At 42.7% G+C, this 20404-nt stretch overlaps 2 protein-coding genes across 6 annotated transcripts; both read right to left on the bottom strand.

The window, feature by feature from the left end:
- Nucleotides 1–9734: 9734 nt before the first annotated feature.
- On the bottom strand, nucleotides 9735–13812 carry LOC118414935 (glycine-rich RNA-binding protein blt801-like). 5 transcript variants are annotated; one of them, XR_004831041.1, is made up of 4 exons: nucleotides 13597–13810; nucleotides 11382–11562; nucleotides 10533–10740; nucleotides 9735–10172 (listed from the first exon to the last, which is right to left on the bottom strand). XR_004831041.1 is itself a non-coding variant. In XM_035819275.1 (4 exons), the coding sequence occupies exons 2-4, from the start codon at nucleotides 11496–11498 to the stop codon at nucleotides 10159–10161; spliced, it is 267 nt and encodes an 88-aa protein (XP_035675168.1). In that variant the 5' UTR covers nucleotides 11499–11562; nucleotides 13597–13812; the 3' UTR covers nucleotides 9735–10158. The 5 variants fall into 5 exon arrangements, 4 of the variants coding, with proteins under 4 accessions (XP_035675168.1, XP_035675167.1, XP_035675166.1 ...); XM_035819275.1 differs by having other exon boundaries at nucleotides 10605–10740; nucleotides 13597–13812; XM_035819274.1 differs by having other exon boundaries at nucleotides 10578–10740; nucleotides 13597–13801.
- A 2068-nt stretch (nucleotides 13813–15880) lies between these two features.
- On the bottom strand, nucleotides 15881–19401 carry LOC118414930. Its single transcript, XM_035819268.1, has 7 exons — nucleotides 19254–19401; nucleotides 18935–19015; nucleotides 18367–18495; nucleotides 17849–17980; nucleotides 17449–17562; nucleotides 17130–17319; nucleotides 15881–16571 (listed from the first exon to the last, which is right to left on the bottom strand). Exons 2-7 carry the CDS (start codon nucleotides 19004–19006, stop codon nucleotides 16423–16425), a joined length of 786 nt encoding a protein of 261 aa, XP_035675161.1. The 5' UTR covers nucleotides 19007–19015; nucleotides 19254–19401; the 3' UTR covers nucleotides 15881–16422.
- Nucleotides 19402–20404: the final 1003 nt, after the last annotated feature.

Genomic DNA, 20404 nt, shown 5'->3' with positions numbered 1-20404 from the left:
CCGGAAGTCCTCAACAGCGACATAAAAATGTATACTTTGAGCTCTTTGCTGGAACTAATTAGGAACACGCCGTGACGTCATTTTAGTTAGTCCATACTAGCTGGTATGGTTGACTAGGGGAATATTGACATTTGATAGACCCGTATCTTATAAAGGAAACATAATTCATTGACGAAACTCGGCACGACTTAAGAACACATACTTCACTTCACTTGAAGAGAATTTCGTTCGTATTCACGCCACTGAAATATATCTTAGAGGCACTTGAAGTTGATGCACGTACCAAGCGTGCGTAACGCAAGCGGGGAGAAAGTTCATTATTGTAGCGTGTGGAATAAGCGGGGACAAACAGTCATCGCTTCTTCTATACACAAATGATAGCATTAGCTTACATTATCCTCAGTAAGGAGGCCATGCTGTACATTAATTTGAAGATGTTTTCTAGCGGAAGCGCAGAAGTTTGTGCCTCTTTGCGGTCTCAGCTTGTCTGCTAGCGAAACCGGGACTAAAGCTTCGGTCGCGTACAAATATACAACAGCTGAGCAACTAACTACGTACAGTTCGCCAGGATTTAAAATGAGAAGCAACCTCATTGCCACAAGAAATGCGACTCAAAGTACATTCCCACTCAAACTATGTGTTTGTTTACAAACCTGTAAGCTTTTATCGGATAGATAGTACGTCGTAGACTGACTATTTCTAGTCGTGAGCACGGCCGATAGCTAAACGCCTCAGATTGTGACGAGTCCGTGAAACATTTTGAGAGTGACTGTTCTTTCTGTCTCATATTTGTCTGCACAACAGACAGATTTTGTAAGCTCCCAGTGATTCGAGGAAAACACACAGACTGGTGTTTCCGTGATAGAAAATTCGAAAAGTGTGGTTAAATAATAGCGCATGGCACGGGGCCGCCATTTTTTTGTGAGGGATTTTCTTTGTTGTTGACGACGAAAAATCCAAGATTCACTCGTAACTAGGTTTTACGGAGACCATATCAGTACTACATATAAATGCTACAACATTCATGACAAAATCTAGCGACAAAAGTGCCAAGTTTGTAGCTACACGAGCAAAAAAAACGAGTTAACGATGACATAGCTTGTGGTCCCGCAACCTCGATATATTTTCCTTTGTTTACATGCTCAGGTTACGCTAGAAGTTTTTATACAAAACCAAACTATTTTAACTCATCTATCAACATGTCCACCGCTAAGACACTAAACAACAGACAGATTTCGTAAGCTCCTAGTGATTCGAGGAAAAACATACAGACTGGTGTTTCCGTGAAAGAAAATTCGAAAAGTCTCTGAGGTTTTTAGCGCACGGCCGCCATCTTTTTTTGGGGCCATTTTTCTTAGAGTTGTTGTTGTTGACGACGAAAAATCCCAGATTCGCTCGTAACTTGGTTTTACTGAGACCAAAAACTACAATACTCATGACAAAATCTAGTGACTATTTTTCCAACGTATTTTGAATACGGTCAGCATATTTTCGTGCTTGAAAATCTTGGGACAGCGTCGGCATCATTGTTGTTACGAGTTCGGTATAAGCGGTTCACTTTGTTATGAAATCTATCCGGACGCCGACAAAGATGTAAAATCCAAGAATCATTTGTGCTGTTTTGTGTCGGAGTCTAAGCGTACAAGTACTTCACAATAATGGCAACACAGTTATGACCATAACAAGCGAAATACAAGGTAAATTTACAGGGTGAATTACTACTAGTATGTGACAGATAAACGTCCTGCAGCTGTGATAAACTGTGGCGAATTCACCCTTCTCCGCGCGCGTTCCGTGACTGGGGCACTTTGAGTCGGCAGACCAGCGGTGTCAATAGTTGGAACTTTTCCTGCGATAATCCTTCTGGTCCTCCCACAGCTCTCCCCAATATAATCACAAGGTTCATGTTGAAGTACGAGGGCTCGAAGTGTGCGGAGCTCGAAGTGTGCGGAGCCGTAGATGTCGCGGAAGGAACCATGCCGATGCCTCTGAACAAACTTGATACATAATTTTGTACACTGTTTTCTATCTCGCTGAGACTCTCAATTTGTCGGCCGCAGTTCTGTCATTTTTAACTTTGGGGAATCTGTGCATAGATGATCATAGATATCCCCTCGGTAGACTGACTATTCTTACAGCTAACGCCATGTGGGCCTCCTGCGACACAACAACGTCCACTGGACTTTGTACTAACACGACCTGTAGTACAAGACGCCATTACAGCGGACGGGGGTAGAGCTACTAGAAGAACGCGACTCTCTAAAATGACGTCATGCATATCATTTGAATTCGCCCTCGGATGCCCCAAATCGCACTATTTGAAGACGTTTTAACATAACTTCCCGACCGAATTATAACATGAAAAATATTTCAATCTAATAGGGAGGAAATGACCCTCTAGATCGTTAAAAAATGAATTGTATTCAATTGTATTTCTGCAAGTCTTTAACAATAAGGACTAATACACGTCTTTGACGATTGAAAAAAAAATTGAAAACGGCAGACGCTTCAGGTAGTCTGCATTCCCTCTCGTCAGTTACTGAACAACATTTGTAGTAATTTACAGACTTTTGACCAAACACACTGAATTGGTACGTAAATGAGTTCAACATAAGTTTTAGACAACGTTGATGTTACTGACTCGATTAGTTCCTGTTGTTGAGCAGAGGAGCTAATTGAGGTTGGAAGGCAGGGTCTCAGTACCCCCTTTCCCGTTGAAGGTGGAATTGTACATCCTCACATATATATACAAGTATTAAATATTGCCGGTCAAACTCCACGTTCGAACCATCGGGGGGGGGGGGGGGGTTGAGATACGGTATATTGAGATCGACTTGTTCATCTTTTCATTGGCAAATGTTGCAATACATTACACTGACTCTCACTCGGTCTAGTCAACAATATAGGAACAGATAGAAATATATAGGTGATCACAGAATGACATTTTACACTTAAATAACTAGTTTAAAATATAACTAACATTCATTGAAATCGGTCTCACGTGCCAATCCACATAAAGATCAACGAGTCATTTGGTATCAGGCAAGATGCACAAAGCCCTAAATGGCCGAGGAGTAGCTGCTAGTATTAGGCTTGCAACTCCGTACCATATTGAACTGCTTAGAATTTGTCTTACACATCATGTCATAGTTTTTGGTTAAAATCTGGTGAGGTACAAATGTCCACCTGGTCTCCTCCGACGACCCGGAGGTAAAAAAAGAAGTGCAGATCATGTTCAACCACTGACGAAAGGAAGTGGATACTACCTGAAACGTCTGAAATATTCCATAATCTATGCAATTTTTTAAGTAATAGTATTACTTTAATACTTTAACTTTCATCGACGTCCACAAACTAACGCACTCGCGCATAGATACAGACACATCGATCACATATACGTACACTACGTACTAAGGAGGAGAAATCCAACGAACCCTGTGTGTACCCGGATCCGTACCACCACCGCCCCCGCCACTACCACCGCAGCTCTCAGTTATCATTATCTCGGCAGAGATGATCAGGACAACAAGAAGCAACACCAGGATAGTCTTCATCGTGCTCGGCAGAATATCAGACGGCGCTTATATTAAGGATAACCTGCTGGATTTAACAGCGATTCTCATGTCAGTAAATAGTTCCAAATCAGCAGCTCTTAACTTTCTATGTTAGAGTCCAACAGCGACTGCTCGTCAGGTATTTATAGCAGGACCGCTCCGACAATATCATCGTCACCCATAGTAAAATACCGTGGCAAAAAAAAGTGACAAAAAGCCATATTTTGTCTCTAGAAGGGCATAACTGACGACGAAACAACAAACCGGAGCGAATGTAAATCGCTCTAAAAAGGCATACCTGTGGATATCTGTGTGAAGGCGTGTCTGTCCTATCCTGCAGAATAGTCAGAATAAACCTAAGATCTGGCTCACAAGCTGTATTTCAGGTAAAAAAAGGATATGCATGGCTTCACGAGTTTTGTCCTCACGTTGAAGTTCAACACAAACTTGTTTATAGTTGAAGTCAGAAAACAGCCTTTGGACACGTCTGATTGTGCAATTTGGATGTCAGTCAGAGAGACAAAAAACTGACTACCGAACCGGTGCAATGACCGAGAGGGTAGAGTGCTCGCCTTGCAGTCGGTAGGTCGCGAGTTCGATCCCCGGTCGAGTCATACCAAAGAGTTTAAATGGTACATGCTACTTTCTCTGCTTAGCACTCAGCACTAACGAGCTCGAGGACGAGTATGGGAGTTAAACACACATCATTACCAGTTGACTAGCCTCCTGCTGTAGTGGCTTGCACAATGTGTGGCCCATGGGCTACAGAAATGGAGATGGGCGCATCTTTTACAGATGTACGGGCAACTTTAACTTTTAGCCGAACCGCACGGGGCACACGGACGGACGCTTGATTATCGCAGTAGTCCTGTATCAGACATACAACGGCACGAAAATACAAAAAATGTCACAAATACATAGTCACAAATACATGTACGTCCAACAAAAGAGAGAACTTAATAGATAGGAACAAATACTTCATAAATAGGGACATTTACATTTTTCCTTTTAACGCTGACTCAACACACGTGACATTTCCCTCAACTCTTCCTTGGCAGTCTGTCCAACCGAAGTACGAACAATTTAGACAACAGTTAGGAAGATATTTGACACCCTTTTTATGAAGCGCCCTATGTCCAGAATATTGAGAAAGTTATTTTGTCTTCAGTTCTTTGTCTCGCAATCACTCACCTTAGCAGTCGATTAGTACTGTTACCACCATCTGTTCATTTGCTTTTACGGGTATCTATAATATATAGTATGATTGTATTTGCACCCTATAACTCGTTGCTACTGGTAAAACATACAACGAAAACAAAGCAATTTTTGACGGTAATAACCGTAGAAGAATATACGTATTGCGCCTTTGTTAAAACCCATAATGGAAAATAGTAGGGAATTATTAAAGATGGTAGTAATCCCTGAAGGATACTTTACTCGAATGGCGTAGCTTGTCACACTGAAAATAACATCTACGGCCGGTGAGGCTATGGGACCGGTGAGATGAGGTGAGGTGAGGTGAAGGACGTGACATTCACCCGAACTTGGCCTTGCCCGTGTCCGTGCACAAGGTACCAAAATACGGCAAGTTTACACAACTGTTTTAAAGATACTTGACACACACAGCGCTTTGTGTCCGGAATGTGATGATTCTTATCTTATCGTCAGCTGTCTACCAACGATTGTTAGTCACCTTCGCAGTACTGTGGGAGCCAGGCTTCCCAGGCCGGCTGCCTCTCAACAACAACCGCTGCCTCAGCGATTTCGCTCCTCTTGGTCACCCCCCCCCCCCTGAATCACGTGGCGTAACCAGCAGCACGTTTGGCTCAAGACCTAGAGGTCCGGGGTTCGAATCCTACCATGTCAACGATCTTATGTCCTTAGGAAAGGCACTTTACACGACTTTCCTCACTTCACTCAGGTGAAAATGAGTACCGAGCTTCGGTTAGGGCCGTCCCTCGGATATCAAATGGAGGTCACGTGTTTGGCAAGAGCCACACGCTACGCACGTTAAAGAACCCACCGCACTTATCGAAAAGAGTATGGTTCCTTCCCAGTGTGAATGATTGAAAACCTGTAGTCCTTTGCCTCAGCTGGGGCAATTACTGTCGCATTGAGGTCATTTGGCGCTGTGTACAGTCCCTTGCGATTTTGCCCCGCCTACTGTATATAAAGCTCCTCGCAGTTCAGCCCTTGGCCGAAGCTCGGTGTTTCTGACTTGGGGAGAAGAGATGCTGCCACAGTGAGCGTTGTTCTTTGCTAGAAGTGGCCAATGGCCGCGCACTGAGCAAACTCGTTAAAAAATATACCCCCCCCCCTCAAAGCATAACCAAGGACTTAGGAATTATGTTACCAAGTAGGAGACGTCCAGCAGACATCTATGGAAAATCATACTCTCCAAGCAGAGGTTGGTGGGGGAAATATAGAAAAATACGGCATATAAAGAAAAGATCACGACAAATACGGCGGCATATAAGGAAAAGGCCATGATTTTCTCGCCCCCCAGCAACCTTTGCTTGGAGAGTAGGAAGATCAGTGAACTGAAACCACAAGGACTATATAGGTCGCTGGGTGGCGTTGCTTATTAGCTAATAGGGGAGTTTTTACGGAGGTATTATGAGCAAGATGTATAGTATATGTAAAGTATTGTTGCAGGCGGTCATGTCGAAGTGTATAGCAACGCCAATAGGGAACGCGTGTGGTGTGGACTCAAGGACGACAGTGAGCGCATAGTCGACGGACATGTCGGCAACTTCTTTAATATGGAACCCTGATGGTGAACAACCGGCACCGCACAGTGGCTGACGTAACCACTAGCGGACCCTACCACTTGTTACATGGGTGGTAGTCCAGACCCACTATAACAAACACTATACAAGAGGGTCTGCATGCCTTTTTCCGTTAAGCGTTATGAGCCATTTTAATTCACCGTTAATCGTTACCGACCTGCTCTAATTCACCGTTAAACGTTATCGGTATATTCTTCGTGAAGCGTTATTGGTCGTTTTAATTCAACGTTAATCGTTATTTGTTATCCCGAATTCACCGTTAAGCGTTACCAAGAAATTCTTCGTAACTCGTCATACACACGAATTCAAATACCAGATAGAACCCCTGAAAATACAGGAAATGGCGTTTCAAAGGGTCCACAGATTTCAAAATTTTTCCGAGCCTCCCTACCTTCGGCTCTGGACAGGGTAAAATATGTTGCGGAAGCGTCACCCTCACTCATTTATCACTCATACAGATTTCAGTGTCAAACTTTGCTTATTTTCGGGCAAATAGTAACGTTACTCCTAGAATGCAGAAAATGAGGTTTCTCCGGTCCTCCCTTGCAATGGCTTGCGCCTTTGGCGCTCACGACGACATGGCGAAAATATGTTTGGGGCGTGGGTTTTCGCACAAAAACGTTTTCTCTCTAATAGTGTGATTTAATTTAGCTTCGTCTTACAGCAAAATCTGTTCTTCAAAATGCAGTAAATGGCGTTTTAGGCAGTCCAGATTTTGACATTTTCCCCGACTTATATTGCAACGTCTCGTGCTTTCCGAGCTCGAAAACTATGTCGGGGGCTCTGGGGGTGGAGGCCAAAGCTATAACCATGTGTAATTTTATGAAAATGTCAAAATCAACCTAGCTTAGTCGGTCGGCAAAATTTGCCGGAAAATGCCGGAAATAGCATTTAATAGGGTCTTGATTTTAAAATTTTCCCGCGGAGCATACCCCCGGACCCCCCTGGAATGGGTCGCGCCTTCGGCGCTCCATGTGCTGAAACAATAGTTCAATCCCCCCATAAGAAATTTGCTGCCGCCGTCTCTGTGGCGGGCCGGGAACTCTGCCTCCGTCAATTTACAGATGTCATGGACATTGTCCCTGTCATTCCTCCGGGTTCTGGGCCGGGCACCTTTTGCTTCTCACTATGTCATTTATAGTCGGATATTTTGACAAATTGATATCACTACTCTAGCGTTGTATGGATAGGAATGCACGTCAATGTTACTTTAGTGTTATGCTTTGTAATTCCTTCTGAATTTACCGTTAAGCGTTACCGGGCCTCCTGAATTTACCGTTAAGCGTTACCGGGCCTCCTGAATTCACCGTTAAGCGTTACCAAGACCCCCCCCCCCCCATGCAGACCCTCATACAATAGTGCTAGTGGCACAAGGCAAAGCTTGGACAGGAAAACTGTGCAAATCTGTACGAAGAGACTCGACCGCTGCAATACTTCTGAATACCGGGCTAGACCTGACCATCACCAGACATGTACGTCGTCTCTCCAGTGTTTCTACTATGATCTTCTCCTAGCAGATGTAAGGATATGGATCATTATCACCATGAGAAATGGAGATATAGTTTTGTGTGTGTCTGAGTGTGTGTGTGTGTATGTGTCTGTGTGTGTGTTTGTGTTTCCGGATATTTGTGGTCAGCAGAACTCAAGAACCTCTGAACGGATTGCCATGATATTTGGTATGTGGGTAGATGTTGGGAAGACGAAGGTCAATGTCAATTTTGGGCCACGTCCTGGTACGTGACCTTGGTACTGCAGCAGAAATTCCGTTTTTAGTATCTTTTGATCTGGATGTGCTATGGTCTTGATTTTTTGGTGGCAGGTAGCTTGTGACGTGATGTGCATGTTTGGGTCCCCTAGCAGGTTGCTCTGGAACTGCAGGGGCGTTTTTCTCAAAACCTTCTATGGAGGATAACTGGACAAGGGAACGACAAATTTAGATGATATTTGGTATGTAGGTAGCTTAGACAGAGATGTACATAATCAAGTGCAAATGATGCATACTGGCACTTAATTTGCATAATCAATGAGGGAAATCTATATTTGTAGTGTTTGCCAGTGTAGGACTCAAATACCTGTCATATATGTAGTTTGTGGCTGGTGGAACATTAACAGATATCAATTATGCAAATACGCCCCTAATTTGCATAATCAATATAAACGTACTGGAACTCTTCTAAATGGTAAATGATTGCGTAATCGATTAATCAACATTGTGACCAGTGTAATTTGTCTAAATTAAATGTGTACATAACCAAGTATATATTATGTAAATGTGGAAATCATTTACATAATCAGACTATTTCATGGAGATATGAGTTCTCTGAACTCTTGTTCTCAATGTTTTACACGTGGATGGAAACTCTTTTTACTCTTTAGTAATGTAGTTTTTTCCTCAGGATTTGCCTCATCGAGTAGGAGGTTAAACGATTAATAGGTGCGTGGATAGATGAAATTGGACGGTCGCTACTAATAGTTCCCACCAGGCCAGCTATGTGAGTTATAGGAGGAATACCATTGAGTTTGGCCACTATAGGGTCCGGTCGCGGAAGAAATGTTCAAATCTTTTGCCGAATTCTATAATCCACCAGGAGGAAGGCCTGATGTATGCTACTTTACAAGCCTCCTTTTATTCATTGAAACATAACTATGATAGTTGCACACAACTGCGGCCGTTAAGTTTCCCTAAAGATATGTATGATAATAATATCGGGTGTATTTGCAGCCAGTAGGTAGTACTACCCAAGGTGTGAGTAATGAGGCTGACGGAAGACGATTTCTCACTGCACTTGGGGCACCGGTGCGGCACTGCGGGGTTCGTTCACTGTGGCACTGTTTTGTTATTTTCGCGATTTTTAATAATTAAGATATTGCGCAATACGTAAAAGTATGACTTAGAAGACAACAAAATACACGAAATTTTCAAGAAAATTCGTTCTAGTTCTTTATCTATGAAATCCGTTGAGTCATCTACGAACCCCGCAGTGCGGAAACTTTGCCCCAAGTGCAGTGAGAGTTCAAATTTACGCCACAAGGATATGGTATTTCCCTCAACTCTCCCCTGGCAGTCTGCCCAACCGAAGTAGAATATCACGAAAGTTTAGACAACAGTTAGAGAGATACTTGACACCATTATGCAGCACCTTGTGTCCAGAATGTTGTGATAGTTATCTTGTCAGCAGTCTGTTAACTATCCCTCGCCCCAGCAAATATTACCACTATCTGTTCACCTTCTTTTACGTAATGGATGTCTCTACTATGATATGAATGTATGATACCACCGGAAATGGCCAAATGATTAGAAGAAACGCAAGTTTAATCTAAAATAGAATGACATGCTAAGATATTGTACACAAGAAAAGACACAGCAAAACGAAGACCAAACGTCATGCTATTCGTTTCTAGTCTTTATTTGGCATCCAATAGCCCGGGCCGCGAGGTAACCTGACGTCTCCTTCCGTGACTTACGCACATGCGAATTCTACTAAACTAAATTTATATTCTAAAACTTAACTAGAAAGAGTGTAGCAAAAATGGATGGTTCCAAGTGATGTGTTTACGGTGTTGAGATATCTGAAGCAAGCCACATGTTTTCAGAGTTCTAAACACAATGTCTTGAATCTCTAGTTTGCCATTGTTCCTAAAAGATTTGGAGAAAAATTATAGCCCTCAAGCGAACCCTTACACCCTTATGATATTACACATTTCATTTCAGATCGGGAAAGCTTCAGCTAGCAGCAATGATGTTAACAAGGGAATTGTAATACGCCGGAGAAATTCTTGACAGCTTCAGTGACCACGCGGAGGGCACCTGACGTTCACCCCGACTGCCCTGCACAAATACATAAAGAAATAAGAAAAACCATGAGCTGTATACATTGAACTTGAAGATGCTTTAGAAATCCTGTTAGTCTTAGCGGACGTAATGCAATCATTTAAATGAAAACTTGAATAAATACCGAAATAAACGTTAATAAGATTGAGATAATCAAAGGTGTATGATCAATTACATTTGCGTACACCAGGCACTTGATCATTAGAAAACTTAAATTACGTCTTCAGCTTTTAAGTCTGGAAATGCTTTTAAATCGTGTGCATGTACATCAATGTCTTTTTTTGGTTCTTGGTTGAGGATCTCGAATTATCTCTGCAAGACAGGGTAATGGGAAACTTCCGGCCTGCCCGGACGTACCTGGCTTTAGTGGAAATCACCATCAAAGCCAGCCACGATCATCACCTCCGTGTCCGTAGCCACCATCATCACCTCCGTGTCCGTAGCCACCATCATGACCTCCGTGTCCGTAACCACCATCATCACCTCCGTGTCCGTAACCACCATCATCACCTCCGTGTCCGTAACCACCATCATCACGTTTGTCTCTGGCCTCACCACCACCGGGCTGAAGTATGATTATGGAAAACGGTCTTTGTATATATTATTTGTATGTTATGTATTTTGTTGATGTGTCATGTACTATGTGTTATCCAGGGCCCCACTGTAAAGCAGTGTGATACACTGAGCTGGGCTACCCTGGCTAAAGAAAACAGAATAAAAAAAATAAATCACGTTTGTAGGCACCATCATCACGTCCGTACTCCGCGTCATACAAAAACGTATGAAATATCAAACATTTTCATTTGAGAAATTTCACAATTGTTGAATAAACCTATAAACATACATCGCTATACATACAGGATGACACATACATGGTGCAAAACACATAATCGATCGAGTCAAATCTGGTATATGGTTCGTATCCGTTCATTTGGGTCCTTTCTTTTACTGTAAAAGTCTTTCAAGGTTATTTACAAAATCTGTAACATATAATTCATCATCATAAGGGGAATCCTTTCATTACGTATCTCATTTTGGGGCATTTTATCATTTTCCAGTGATTTTTCATAAAATGACAACGCTGCGATTTCCAATAACATGTTCATTTAATCTAGAAACGCAACAGTGCCGCACGTCAGTGAGAGTGCACCTTGACACATTCACATACACATTCACAACGCAATACGGACGGAAAATACAACGTACTATGTCGAGCCAATCGTCACCACCTCCGTAACCGGCACCATCTCCACAGCTCTCCGTGGTCATCATCTCGGCAGAGATGATCAGGACAACAAGAAGAAACACCAGAGTCGTCTTCATCGTGCTCGACAGAAATGGACCTAGTACGTCTTCACACGAGAGGCGCAATGGGCCAGAACGCTGTCTGAATGAAAATTCGTGTATATTGCTGGGTATTCGTAGTACATTCATTAAATTCTGCATTCGAGATATCTGTGTTCATTGTTGTGGCCGGTCGGTTCTCCATCGAATGAGATCAGAATGTTTCGAATAATGTTGGAATGCCTTAGAATGCGGTTGTATGCCGTTCGACATTTCCCCACGTCAAATGCAACTCGAAAGTTTTGATCAAGGCAAAAATATTCTTGACGGCCACAAGAATAGACACAAATATCTGGATTGCATTGAGAATTTCTAGTTTAGACTACGAATTCCCAGTCATTCCGATTCTCGTGTGACCTATCTACCTACCTACATGTACCCGTAATAACATGTACGAACTGAATCTTCTTCAAACCCTGTTGTAAAATACCTTAGAAAGTGACCAAAAAATCAAATATCCTGACACTAGAGGGATCTAGCTGGTATTGATCACGATAAATCTCTAAATAAAATCATTGTTTATAAAAAAAAAAAGTATTGCTGTTTCCTATATCTTAGTATCATTTCAGTTTGGATCGGGCCTGGTCCTAGGGCCAACTCCGATCGGGGTCTCTCCTAGTAGAATCGCCGATTCTCCTAGGAGAGATCCCGATCGCAGTCTGCTTCCCACATCTTAGTATCATTTGAGTTGGCCCTAGGAGAGACCCCGATCGCAATCTATACTAGTAGAATCACCGATTCTCCTGGGAGAGACCCCGATCAGAGTTGGCCCTAGGACCAGCTCCGATCGCGATCTCTCCTAGGAGAATTGACGATTCTACTGGATCGTGATCTCTACTGTGACATGCATATAGATCGTTTTCACAGAACATTGAAAAACCGACCCCGATCAGAGTTGGCCCTAGGACCAGCTCCGATCGCGATCTCTCCTAGGAGAATTGACGATTCTACTGGATCGTGATCTCTACTGTGACATGCATATAGATCGTTTTCACAGAACATTGAAAAACCGCTTCGCCACGCGTGGGCGCCATGTTGGATGATAACCTGGATATATAGAACACAGAACGGCGCTACCAAAGTTACTTGCGGCGGGTTCAAGTGTGTTGTTTTGTCTCCGTACTGTGAATGATATAGTGATGTAGCCAAGGCTAGATATCAGGACAGAGTTGCAATAATAGGTCTTGATCCATATGCTTTCAGAGAAAAGGCATTCGACGATCTAACGCTCTTGCCGATGGTTGAATACCCGGACATCTGTTACCGCTACCCTGGGCGACTATATAACGTTATGTACACTCCTATCATATAGGCTGCGCACGGAGGACTAGACTAGCTACAGCCCTATACAGCGGAGTTTGCGTTACACAGTCTACCCCAGTATCCAGCTGCCCTCACTATCCACTTGCAATTGCCTCACAAGGGGCAAGATTGGGCGCTTCTTCAACTCTGACTCCGTGTGAATGGTTTTCTACCCCGGTCAAAACTGAGCTATGGCGTGCTTCAGCCAACTATGACGTTGTTTGACAAGGCGCGACGTAATTTGGAGAACTCACGCGTAGTTCACCCAACGAGCTTCATACGACTTGTCTTTCGGCCTGAGGTACTGTCTGACTCAACTACTTCGTAAGTAACCATAGCCTGACTAAAAACGCTCTCCTAGCCCGACAGTTTCCGTCCCCCTCAATAAACCCAGCCAGTGAGAGATTTTGTAAACACAGTCTAGTGCAAAATGTAACAACCCAAACTACGTATTTTCAGCCATACTGCGACAAAGTTGGACTACAACGTCTTAACCCCACCAACTTGTACATCACCTCGACACCGTAACGTTATTGTATTCTCCCCCAATACGCTAAATTGAGAACAAGATAAACATTCGATCGTATCGCCATTATGAAAACCAGAAGAATTCCCTGAGGCTAAGGTTTGGTCGTTACATATTTTCTACAATAATAGTTACGCATATGTGTGCGTGGTAACTTGCATGCTATGAAGCTTTTCAAACCCTGCTCACTGCGACAGAAGACAACCTTCATTTCTTCAACTAGAACCTACACAGTAAATATATTCCCACCTGTGAGACAAAGTTGGTGACAAAGTTAGAGATCTTCAAGCTTCCAGCGCTGACCTGCCCGTGTCACACCCTGTCTGAAGATGTTGTCTAACCGGTTAACCTGTCACTACACTTGACTTGACTTGAGGTAAAAGTTCAACCTCTGACGTGGGAAACGTATATGCTCATTGTGCAAATAAGACCATGTTGATTTGATTATATGGATGACATCCTCCGGTAACTCCAAAACTGATGCGAGCGAGCGAATAAAAAAAAGTTTGGCCAAAAAAAAAAGTTGCCTTCAGTATGAAATCAAAGTGGCCAGGAAAGTTGAACATAGGACTAAACACACATAGTATGGTATACCAACAGTTAGGTGTAGGGACCAGTACATCATACGGGTGCAAAACATTTTTTTCTTCTTGGACCAATCCGAAAAAAAAACAGACCTGAAAAAAACCCAGAGGAACAGGTTTCGCCAATTACAAAATGGACACACTATGTCGGCAGCCATTTGGGGTCTAACCGGGGGGCCAAGAAGACAACAAGAGCGAAGTCAAGTAGAGTTTATAGTCAATTGCACCAAGTTTCTACAGTCAAAGGTACAGAGACAGTTAGCCTTTATTACATGGAGATGGGATTTTAAAATGCAGTGGGAGTCCAATAATCCACCAAACAGATTCCTTTGTACAGCCGTGTGGAGATCGAGCAGCTTATCATCCAACATGGCCGTTCGAACGTTCGAACGCGACTGTGACGTCACATGAAAATGATCTATATATCCACTACCTTTCTGCTGACGTAATGCAAACCAGAGTGAATGAAAATCCTGCTAAAGACTCCTACCTGTGGACACCTGTGTGAAGGCGTGTGTGTCATATCCTTCAGAATAGTCAGAATAAACCTAAGGTCTGACTCACAAGCTGTTCTCCAGGTAAAAGGGATATGCATGGCTTCACGAGTTTCGTCATGAGGTTAAAGTTTAACACCAACTTGTTTTCAGTCAAGGTTCCTTCTCTGATAAGAAAAGAAACCTATGATTCATCAGAACCAAAATCCTGACTAAGGGGGTAAATGTGAAGTAGTCAACGTCAGTGTGGGGTGATCCGTTGCGAAAGCAAATTGACAGATAGTGGTAACAGTTGCTACCAGGGCGAGCGATATTCAAAGTGTCAACAAGATATCTCAATCTGCTCAGCCTGAGGACGAAGCATGACCCTTTTTCGTTAGCTAGTAGTACAACGCGGCCTCGCTCATGTACGGATTGATGGAATTCGATTCATATATGGTCAAGTGGGGTTGCGCTACCGCGTTCGCCACTGGGACATGAACGTAACCGTATGAGACGCGGGGGAAAAACTCGACGGCACGAAAATGCAAAAGTTCAGTAACAACTCCAACTTAAAGATAATTTCACAAATACATTAATTTCTTACTTGTAAAGCTGACTCAACACATGACATGTGACATTTCTCTCAACACTCCCTTGACAGTCTGCCCAAAACGAAGTACAAAAGCACGAAAGTTTAGACAACAGTTTCAAAGATGAGATTCTTGTGTCCAGAACGTGAGTGGAGTTATCTTGTCAACATTTTTTTATATCACTCACCCGCTAGCAGTAAAGAACTGTTACCACTATCTGTTCTTTGCTTTTCGCAACGTATGTCCCTATTCTGAATGCATGATAATCAATGGAAATGTCTGATTTTCAAGTAACGCAACGCCAAGGACGCCGAGTTTTATAGAAAACTAAAAAAAAAGGGCTTCAGCTATATACACAGAAAATACACACAAAAAAAAACGTAATGCTGTTAGTTTGATGTCTTTATTTGCCGCCTTATAGCAGGGGTGACCTGACATACCTTTCTGTGACTTGACGCATAAGCAAATCTTACTAAATTGTATTCTAGAATTTGCTGGAAAGAGTATACCGTAACTTAATGGATCCCAGTCTTTACACAGTGTCGATATATCTAAAACATGCCTTGTGCTTTCAGAGTTCTACAGACAAAGTGTTGAACCCATAATTCCTAAAATAATTGGTGAAAATTATGCAGGTCAAGCGAACCTTGGGGGTATAGCGGCCGGCGCTCCTAGCGGCCGGCCCTACAGTTGCCGCAAGGAGGGGGTTATTAACCCCAACCAGCGAGAGATTGTGTAAACACTGGCTAGGGGAGTGAGTTTTCCGATGAACATGTGTAAATGTCCACAAAATAGTCTCATTGGAATCTATTCCAAAATTTTTAATGAAATACTAACTTAAGAATACGGCTGATCTACATGTAAGGACGACACACACCAAGTCTTAAAATCTGTCACCATTTTTATTGAAGAAACCATAAAATACTGTTCGAACCTTATTCACAAAGTACATATAATATTATCGCTTTACCATGCATTTTCTTATCCCCCATCCCCAAGCTTCACATGAATGAAAAACAAGAATTCAAACGGCTACTTCTTGTAGGATCGGCTACAGGAGCGGCTAGTACGTATACATGTGTTATCACAAAAAACAGTAACAGTTATCTATCTATTTATTGGCAAATGTACCGGCAGTCATATACAAGTCTAGTCTTGTGATGTCTAGTCTCCTTTTAAAAAGTATACTAGTATCAAAGCATTGTGATATTACATTCCATCTGCAAACTTAAACATCTAAAATATGCAGTAACAAAAGACACAAACCTAATCTCGCGTTTGTGTTTCCCTGGTACTAAAATTCACTGCAATATCTTGTAAACACGTCCTTGAAAAGGACATGACAGTAAGTGCGCATCATCTAACTTTCATCACCCATCCTCCGGACGTGCTGGTTGCACGGATGGACAGGACTCTCATGTGACTTTACTTGCCGTACGGCCACTGTCCCAAACACGGGTACCAGTAGCGGCAGGAGTAGTAGCAGCGGCGCCACCAGCCCCAGTAGTAGTAATACAGACACCGACAACCCCAATACCCGCGGCAGGAAAGTCGCTTCTTACGGCTCCTTGCACCTGAAACAAGCAACAAACCAGTTAAATCTGCATGTCAAGTTATCTGAAATTATAGGACAAAGCAAAGATACGAATAAACACACAAGAAAGCGAATAAATCATATAAATCAAATAAATCAGCAGCATACATTCGTCTCGCATCTACATTACTTGCATGTATGCACTAGATGATACAGTATATAAGAAAAGTGAATTTTCATTTTACACAAACCAAAACTTGAGTCTGTTTACATGTAGATTTTAAACTTATATCAATGTATTTGCTGGTGGGTATTGAACATTCAAACTGCATCGCTATCCCAAAACTTCCTATTGTACAGCAGCGACAAGTCTTAAACTGGTCGAAACGTATCGCTCTGACTTTTAACACACTAGACTTTCCTATTGATAGGACAAGATCCTCATAAAAAATCTTCTATATTTTTCGTTACAGTTGTGTTGTCTTGAAAACAAAGAAAACACTATCACCGACACCTCCCTAACTCCTCCCTGAGGGCATTTGAATATGTCAGCAGTCCACTGTTATAAGTCGTCGCTGCCGGAAATAATTGGCCTTACCGTCATCAGCAGCCGCGGGCGCGTTGTCCGAAGCCGAGGGAACTTGGCGAGTGATGGCCCAGTAGACTTCATGGGACTTACAGAAGTCAAGCATGTTGTCGCTCAGGATTGACCTGTCCACCCTTCCACGACTTTCATCCAAGGTGAGGTTCAGTCCTTCGCTAGCCTCAGCCTCCTCTACTGTTTCGCGCTGTACAACAAAGAAATAGACTTGCTTTCACATAACGTTTATGGGTTTTATACTAAGAAAATAATATTTTGATATTAAAAAAATCACAGCGATAATCAACAAAGACAACTAGCACGGTCGCAACCTTACCTCGTCTTCGTTCTCCACTTCATTTGCCAGCATGTCGGCAGCCTCCTCGCTGTATGTGCTGTCCTCCACGATGAAACAGATATGGAGGCCGGAAAACTTGTATGCGGCAAGATCCTATGAACAAAAGCACAATGTTTAATAACTGTTTATTGTCACTTGTTTATCTACTATGTTCATACCATGTACTTGCAATTAGCCCTCGGGCACGAACTTGCAAATAAACTTCTAAAGTTATATCGCAATGTTGGAGATGTACCTGGCACAGGAAAGAATCCCAACACCGAAATGCACCGCATTTTACTGGAGAAAGAAATAAGACCAAGTTACGAAATATACATTGTACATGTAAACTGTAAAAATGACAATGATTATCAGAGAATATCTTGCAACTACGTCTCACATTTTTGGTGTCATACATGACGACAGTCTCTCCATCCTCACTCTTGGTGTAGAAAGTCTCGGTCTTCAACTCGACATCAACTTCGATCTTCTCCTGGATGACTTTACCGTCGCACTCCAGCTTGCGGTTGGTCTGTTTGTCGGTATCAGAGAGGGACAGGCACAACGTTAGAATACATGTAGATCTGAATCTCGATGGTACAGACCCGTATAATGACTATGGCTACCATTTGCGGTGCACCACATACTCCAGCTTGACAAGCTTGCGGCGGAGGATGGCCTTACCACATCAGTCGCCTTTTATACTATTTTTACCGCATCTGATGGCGATTTCCATTCTACAACATGTTTGGTCATGTATCTGTTTCTTGTGGTCTGGACATCTACCCTGACTAAGCATTTCACAACTAATTGCAGTTAGTTTCATTTTTACCATTTATTTTCACAGTCGACGTACGTCAAAAATTGAAATCTGATTGGATGTATAGATTGGATGTACAGGTATGAGCAGCGACTTACCGTTAACATGTTGTTGGAGCCCCTGGACAGAAACACGCCCAGCAGGGTGGCTCCAGTCACCAGCAGCACCAGGAGCACACCTCCCGCGACAAGCCCGGTCCTCAGCTTCTTCTGATACGCAGCAAGGTCCTGGTGGGGCGAAAATCGTTGAATTCGAGTTTATTCGGATTCACAATATATATTGAAGCTATTCTTCCAGTGATCCTTGATAGCATACTAACTGCACAAAACTACATGGCACACGGAAAAATAACATACTAAGGATATTCAAGTATATAAAATTCACACGTGTTAAAAGATACGTGTACATGAGGTCCATATCTAATGCGAACAAATTCCTCGTACGTATACAGTTACAAACGTATTAGACATTCTGTGTAGAAGGCGTTCAATAAATGCAATACGGGTTTCTTAGATTTGACCACATGACTACGTTTACTATCAAAAGACTCATTGAGACATAATTGGCATAGCATTAAAACAACACCGCTCTTATTTCTTTCATTCATCAAACATAAAGGCTGTAAGAGAAAGTATAACAGCTATGATTAAAAAAAACCTCTCGTACCTTGAAGTCAGTCCCAGGATCTGCCGGGTGTCCCGCATATACGGGGATGGGCAGGGGCTTCTTGTCCTCCATTGTATGGTCCTGAAACAGCAATAAAAGCATTTGATATTCCTTAAGAAAAGAAGAAAAACATACATGATAACATTAATAACGTAAAGTGCACAAGTCAAGCCACGCTTCGGAGATGCATGAATGACTTTTCTCCCTCAGGCTGATACATTCACAATTAATCCACGATGCACTACAAAATATTCTCAATAAAACTTCACAAGGGTAGTCTATCAGATAAATATAGAAACAATGAGAGACAATCAATAACCTGTTGAGAGGTCGTCAGTTGAAGAGATTAGCCGTTACAGACTGTCGCTTGGAAGACCTGGAGTGCTGTGATACAGGACTGAGCACAGCTTGGCTGGTTGGAGGACGTCTCTAGTCGTCGTCTCCTTCCGTCAGATCTGCCCCAAACTGCGGCGCAGGTGCGTATTTATCGAATACCGAGACAATGGGACCAGTGTCTGACAAGGAAACGATATCTTGCAAAAAATAGAACAATTATATATTCAAATGAATGGGCGTTCCGTTGACTCGGCAAAACGTGCACCTACGTCACGCGACCTTCCAAATCTGCCCAAGGGGCCAGGTGCGTGAGAGAATCTTGTAGAACAGTGAGAATGTTCACACAGTAGCACCTTTATCGAATAAATGACTTCGTTTGGTATAAACGCTCCGTATTTCTACAGAATGATCTGCCTTCATGAAATTTCTTACAAGATAATTCGTATTTGAATTGTTCATATTTTGAGGGAGCCTGGCGGCTGTTACTTCCAGTTCAGAGCACAAGGTTGCTTCCTGCAGCTGACCTCATCTACAGTCGACATCAATTGCCAATTACACCGTGCACACATGGTTAATACCTGGTATTTCTACTCATACCGCCAGTGATTTGACATTTCTTTCTTCAATGAACCGTTCCCTATACCCAAAAAGCCTGAAAATAACGAGATTCAACGGCCATTGATAATATTGTTGAGGGCACTGTCCGATTGTCCACGAACGATTAAACGCCTTGAGGCTCATCGTGACGAGTTGTCTTGGTGGTAGCGGAAAACCCCGTGTGCCAAAAATACCATGAGAAGGAAACAGCTATTCCAAGATCAGAACAATTAAAAGTGGTTGAGCCTCAGGATGATTGACGTAGGTACCTTTCAGAGACGTCTCCGGATCTCCACTTCCACCACCAGGAGTCATGTGAGGACACTGCAAATAGTTACGTTTGAAGCTGGGAAATGCCAAAAGTAATCTTAAGTATACATGTTGCTGAATCGTTATTTGACTTCCATGCGAAAATTATAAACTGATGAAATGTATGTATTCGCGGACGTAAGCTATCTAATTGTTGAGTAGTTTACTCGTCAAAAGCTATAAACATCTGTCCCAAAAAGCTGTACAGTGGTATTCTCCAAGTAGATG

The sequence above is a fragment of the Branchiostoma floridae genome, chromosome 4 (genome assembly GCF_000003815.2).
Source record: "Branchiostoma floridae strain S238N-H82 chromosome 4, Bfl_VNyyK, whole genome shotgun sequence".
NCBI classification, from domain to species: Eukaryota; Metazoa; Chordata; class Leptocardii; order Amphioxiformes; family Branchiostomatidae; genus Branchiostoma; species Branchiostoma floridae.
The sequence above is the reverse complement of the archived record's forward strand: the minus strand, read 5'-3'. Positions and strand labels throughout refer to the sequence as shown.

What these genes read in the sequence shown, in the direction of transcription:
- LOC118414930 (XM_035819268.1), bottom strand. Translation starts at nt 19,006, where the DNA reads ATGGAGGACAAGAAGCCCCTGCCCATCCCCGTATATGCGGGACACCCG. An exon ending in GCTCCAACAACATGTTAACG is followed by an intron (nt 17,981 to 18,366) that starts GTAAGTCGCTGC and finishes ACCGACAAACAG; the next exon opens with ACCAACCGCAAGCTGGAGTG. An exon ending in GCCCGCGGCTGCTGATGACG is followed by an intron (nt 16,572 to 17,129) that starts GTAAGGCCAATT and finishes TGCTTGTTTCAG; the next exon opens with GTGCAAGGAGCCGTAAGAAG.
- LOC118414935 (XM_035819273.1), bottom strand. Translation starts at nt 11,422, where the DNA reads ATGGTGCCGGTTACGGAGGTGGTGACGATTGGCTCGACATA. An exon ending in GTGACGATTGGCTCGACATA is followed by an intron (nt 10,741 to 11,381) that starts GTACGTTGTATT and finishes ATCATACTTCAG; the next exon opens with CCCGGTGGTGGTGAGGCCAG. An exon ending in TGGTGGCTACGGACACGGAG is followed by an intron (nt 10,173 to 10,577) that starts GTGATGATCGTG and finishes GTATTTGTGCAG; the next exon opens with GGCAGTCGGGGTGAACGTCA.